General features: G+C 35.3%; 1 protein-coding gene across 1 annotated transcript; it reads right to left on the bottom strand.

Annotated features, from left to right (window-relative positions):
- Window positions 1–1873: 1873 nt before the first annotated feature.
- LOC116119943 lies at window positions 1874–2937 on the bottom strand. The gene is made up of 2 exons (XM_031405882.1): window positions 2371–2937; window positions 1874–2200 (listed from the first exon to the last, which is right to left on the bottom strand). Exons 1-2 carry the CDS (start codon window positions 2935–2937, stop codon window positions 1874–1876), a joined length of 894 nt encoding a protein of 297 aa, XP_031261742.1.
- Between the last annotated feature and the right edge of the window lie 3084 nt (window positions 2938–6021).

Raw genomic sequence — 6021 nt, 5'->3', positions numbered from 1 at the left:
AGATTTTGGGCATGATATAGTGCCAATTTTACATGGTTGGTTCAAATTCATCCAGGGTTCGGATCCTAAAATGTAAAAAACAGAAAGTACTCTCGAAGTACTTTGGTTACTATAAGAAATCCCTGGAGATTTATTTCAAGTTTTAGAAGCATAACTTATGATTCATGCATGAAAATATGCGATGGGCTTGACCGGGGAATATTTAGTGGCCCAATTTCGGTCCAAGAATGTCTAAATAGCCCAAGATTTTAACTAGCAAATAGGGGTGGGAGAAATAGTCCGAAAACCGAACTGAAAATTAAGTTTTCTTGTAAATCGGTTCGATCTTTGGTTTGTAGGATTTTAAAAACCAGAAAACTGGTTCGGTTTGGGATATTTTCCCAATGTTTTAACAATCGACTCGAGACAAAACTCGACAAGCTTGCTGGGTCCTGGGTCGATCGGTTGAACCAGCTAGTTCAACTGGTGACGTCATCATGCTGATGCCAGCATGATGATGTCAGCAATATTATTGTTCACAGAATGCAAAATTCCAAAATTTGGATCCAAATCATAAACTCTTGTCAGCATGATGACGTCAGCAACATTACTGTTCACAGAATGCAAAATTCCAGAATTTGGATCCACATCATGAAATCCTGAATAAAAAGTCATTAGCAAAGCATCATCAAACATCATTACATCAATAATACAATAAATTACAAATCAAAATAACAAAATGAAGGAAGAAATCACATAATAGTTGTTTCAACACTTCAACATTCTAACAAAAAATGATCTTCACCCAATGGTCTTCAATCCATCATTCCATCCTCAATTAAAATTCACAGTTCACACACCATCTGACAGATGATCGTCATCATTATTAACATCGGCAACATTATCTACAAAAAATTCTAGCAAAAAAGGAAAACCATAAGTTAAATCTTCCCATTTAAACTAATTGAATATAAACTAGCTACCACCAAATTGAGATTGCTTAAAAAATTGGAAACAACCTTCTAAAGCATCTATTGAGTCATAATAAGAAGGGTGATCACCACCATCTATAGGAATAGCTCCTTTTCCATATAATGATTGTTCCAATTCATCATAATTAAGCTCACCAACCTCTTCTTCCTCATCAACTATCCACCATTCAGTTTTATCAATACTCTCATAATCAATAGGATCATAAGTAATTTTCTTGTAACAACTCTTGAAATAGCAAAATTAAATATTCAAATCATGACCAATAAAGACATCAATGAAAATAACAAAATGAAGAAGGCTTTATACCTATTTTGCAAATGCAAGTTATAATGAGTGAAAACCAAATCATTCAACCGTGGATGCTCTAATATGTTCCTTTTTCTAGTATGTATGCGTTCAAAAGCACTCCAATTTCGCTCACATCCGGAAGAGACCGAAGTTTGACTTAGAATTTTGATTGCAAACTTTTGCAAATTCGGAGCACTAAACCCAAATGTCTTTCACCATTCATCTAATTGAGAATAAAATTATAAATTACATAAGAAATAAACACAATTTCATAACTTAAAAATTAGAATTAAAAAGTTAATAACTATTACATACCCGGTCGTGTGGTTTTGCAAGTTTGAAGAGCAAGCTCACGAGAAAAGCTTTCTAGACGGTCTCGATATAATCTACTCCTCTAGTAATGTTGTCTTGCTCATTTTGAATGCACTTGCTTTACTGTCAATAGTGTCAAGGAAACCATACATGACCTCAGGTTTTTTGGAAAAAGTATCTTCGTCATATTTAAAAGCAGGATTCAAATAATATGCTGCTGCATGAATATCACAGCGCAACATCCTATCCCAACGCATCTTAATAATTGTTGTATAAGGCTTGTACAAATTTTTCTTGTTCTTTAATAGCTTTTTGATCCCCATCCTTGTCTGTACATGCCATCATACACATATCTTATTGAAGGCCTCTCATCTGAGTCTACAATCTGGAGCATATGCATCAATGGACTCACAACTTTGGAAATTATATCAATGTCATCCCAGAACCGGTTATCTACAACTATGGAAATAAAGGCTTTGCCTTGATTAGTTTTTGCATATCGAGACTCCACAAAAGTTTTATCTTTCACTGTAGATTGCAAGTCATGTTTGTGTTGATGTAGGCTGCTCAATGCAATGAAAGTTGTGGCAAAATTGGTTGCACTTGGGCGTATAATTTCTGTCCAACCCTATTCAAGTGATAAACAATAGATGTTAGTACTTGGTAAATTATTAAAAAATGTACATATATAATATGACTTGACAATGTAAATTATAAACATATGAGGTAAAGGAATATAACATGTTTTTTCCTCAGCAAAGCTAGCACAAAGGAATGATTATATACAAACTTTGTAACCTCAGATGCACGTTTCGAAAGGTTAACTATATGACTCATCTCAGCTATGTCTTTTAACATCAAATTGATGCAATGTGCTGCACAAGGACACCAAGTAATACTGCTATATTTTTTAGACAACATTCTTCCAGTAGCTTTATAATTTGCTCTATTGTCAGTGACAAGATGGACAATATTGTTTGGTCCAACCCATAAAGCTATTTCCTCAAACAAGCTGAACAATGTTGCAACATCCTTTACAACATCTAAAGCATCCACTGATTTCACAAAACACACTCCTTTAAGACAGTATACTAGAAAATTAATCAGTGACCTATGTGAATTATCTGTCCAACCACCAGCCATTAAAGTACATTCAACATCGTCCCAAGTTTTCTTGTAACCATCAATAAGTAATTGCTTTTCTTTCCTAGCATCTCTCAATAAATTTACACACAAATTATGATAAGTTGAAATTTTATACCCAAGACCAATTGCAGTTATAGCATCCACAATAGGTTGAAAATAAATTGAATTAATAACATTAATTGGGATGCAAGAATCATAAAATAACCTTGCAACAGCCATGTCTGCTCTCCACTTAGCTTCTTTTCCGACTAAAACGCTCTTAATTGAGGGCTGAGACTCAGGCTTAGTCCTTGGAGCAAAACAATCACCTATCCCATAGATCTTTTTCTCTTAGTGCTTGAAGTTGAAGTTGGAGCTAGACATGGAGAAACCTCTTCACACTCTTGATATTCATCTAACATATCACCCTCAAATTGTTATACACTAGCTCCATAAGGATTGACATTCTACGAAGTTCAACATTTTGTTTATTCTTGGCCCCAATTTCATTTAGTGCTTCTTCAATCTTGAATTTAACATTGAAAGGAACTTTAGAGCACTTTCCAACTTCCCCATTTATACCCACTAGATGTAATTTCACTCGATAAATTCCTCCACCTCTGATTATCTTGCCACAGTAAAGACATGTTAATATCTTCTTCCCATTTTCATCCACGCCCTCATTAACATGTCCCCCATGCTATATCATTTTTTCCTCGAAAAGATTGTGAAACATCCATGGAATCAGATTGTTGACAAGACCCAGATGATAACATATTCTTTGTCTTTAATCTTGATCTCTACCTTGGCGACACAAATAACAAATAAGTTAGTATCGATCATAATCGAAAACATCTTCATAAATTAAATTAAAGATTCAATATGTTTGATTAATTCATAATAAGTTAGTGTTCATTTATCATCATTGACCCCTTTTTATTTAACCTTAAAAAAAAAAAAAAAAAAAATTCCAAGAACCTTAAGCCGTCACTTTCCATGAAATCAACATCTTTAATTTAAATCTATTAGCCTATTTAAAAGCAATTCCACCAACAATGCCTTTATAATATCATACATATAAATAAACAAAAGTGCTAAAATTTGATATGCAATTATAACTCATACTCAATGAGGTTAGCCATTCAAATTTTTAACATGTAAGTCTCAACATTCAACACTTCTCATTCTGCCCATTTCATAAAGTTTTCTTCATCTGCTCTTAAAAAACAACGACATCACAACTCATTTCTATGTGTAACCGACATCCCAAAATATTAAAATCCAACACAAGCTACATTCTACTCATTATTTTTAGCTCAATAGAAACTTTGAAAGGAAACTTCAAGCACTCTCTTCGAACTACTTGACCAAATATCCAAGGAAAGCAATTAATAAACAAAATTAAATCGTTGATATTTGCTTTGGGATGGGGGTTTAACTGTTTAATTTATATAATATGGGTTTAAATGTTTAATTTAAATTTTTAATTCTTTAAATTAGCTGACTTGGTTTTTTTAAAATAACGGTTAGATCGATGGGTGTTAAAGTGCGCCGGTCTAACCGCGGGTGCAACTGGGCAGACTCATAATAACGGGTCTAAGCCTCACCTGGCCCGACTCACCGGCCAGGTCCCAGTTGAACCGATTGGGTCGGGTCAAGTTTTAAAACATTGTATTTTCCAAATTGGTTAACCGGAACCGGTTTTACCCTATGTATATAAGCAAAATGTGTTTTGATTTTTTTGCCTTTATGTTTTGCAATATCTCATTTCTTTACTCTTATTCTCTATTTCGCCTTTATGTTTTGCAATATCTTATCTCTTTACTCTTATTCTCTATTTCGCCTTTATGTTTTGCAATATCTCATCCCTTTACTCTTATTCTCTATTTCTCTTCTCCACCTCCAGTCTCCACACTCCAGAATAGACTCCATCTTCGCACTTTGCCAGCAGCGCCGTCCACACCCATCAGGTAGGGGGGTTCAAAAGAACCGATTAGAACCAAAACCAGTGGGTATTCAGGGTTTGATTCCGGTTCCTACCCAGAACTAGTCGTCAACAGGTAGGTTCCAGTTCCAAATTTTTGGAACCGTTACTGTGCGGTTCCAGCTCCTATAGTTAGGAACCAGAACCAGGAACCGAGACTAATATAAAATAAAATTAAAGAGTAGGAGGTTAATAAAAACCTTTGTAGAAAAAATAATGTGAATACATTTATATTTATATTTCATAACATTTAAAGTAAGTTGGTTTGACTTTTAAGAATGGAGTTTGTAATTTTGAATTTATAATTTGTAATTTTATTTTGATTAACAAGTGCTAGGTTGGGGGGGGTGTGTTATTTGTAAATTTTTAAGGGTTATTTTGCCATTTTAAAAACTTTTAGGGGTAAGGAATTTTACAGGATACCTAGAACCGGAACTAGAATCGTTGTTATAGGTTTCGGTTCTGGGTACCTAGGAACCAGAACCGTTAGTTCCAGTTTCGGTTCCAAATTTCAAGGAACTGTCGGTTTCGGTTCCTTCAAAAAGTGTAGGGTTTCCGGAACCGAACACCCCTACCATCAGGCCATCACCAAACTCAATCTCCAAACCCATCCAGCATCCAATTTGCCGATACCCAGCATCACCACTCACCAACGACGACCATAGTCCACAGTTGTTGTGCTGTAGTTCAAAGCAACCACCCACTCACCCGCAGTCCACAACATCACCACAATAACCACCCACTCACCCATAGACCACAGTCCACAGCTGTTGCGTTGCGCTGGATTTATTCCTTGAACTAGGAACAACAACGATGTCATAGCAGTCAACCGCAGCTATAGTTTCCATCACCATTCAGATCTGCAATCCTCAACTGCTCGCCTGTTCTAAATGTAAAAATTGAAGAATATTAAGGGTGAATTTGAAAACCGGTTAATCGAACCGAATATTCGGTTCAGTTTACAATCGGTTTATTCTATAAACAGGTCTGGTTTCAGTTTGTATTTTGTCTAAACCAAATAATTGGTTCAGTTTCCGGTTGCCTTATCTGGTTTGGTTAGCCAGATTATCCCACTCTTACTAGCAAACAAAACCAAGTTTTCTTCTTTTTTCCTTTCCCCAATGGTAGAGCTTAGGGTGAAAACCGAGCCAAGTTGCTCGCTCAAATAACTTGAATATTAATTGGAGTCGAGTTCAATCACTGTACAACTCGACTTGAACAGCTTGATTAAAACTCAATTAAGCTCGATTATATGAGTTCGAATTCAAACTTGAATTCTAATTTTATGTATGGAGTTCGAGTTTGAACTCGATTTCTCAGACTTGGTCAGACTCGAATTT

This window comes from Pistacia vera, unplaced genomic scaffold (assembly GCF_008641045.1).
Source record: "Pistacia vera cultivar Batoury unplaced genomic scaffold, PisVer_v2 Contig913, whole genome shotgun sequence".
NCBI lineage: Eukaryota > Viridiplantae > Streptophyta > Magnoliopsida > Sapindales > Anacardiaceae > Pistacia > Pistacia vera.
This window is presented reverse-complemented; position numbering and strand designations above follow the sequence as displayed.

What these genes read in the sequence shown, in the direction of transcription:
- LOC116119943 (XM_031405882.1), bottom strand. Translation starts at nt 2,937, where the DNA reads ATGGCTGTTGCAAGGTTATTTTATGATTCTTGCATCCCAATTAATGTT. An exon ending in TTTCGAAACGTGCATCTGAG is followed by an intron (nt 2,201 to 2,370) that starts GTTACAAAGTTT and finishes TCACTTGAATAG; the next exon opens with GGTTGGACAGAAATTATACG.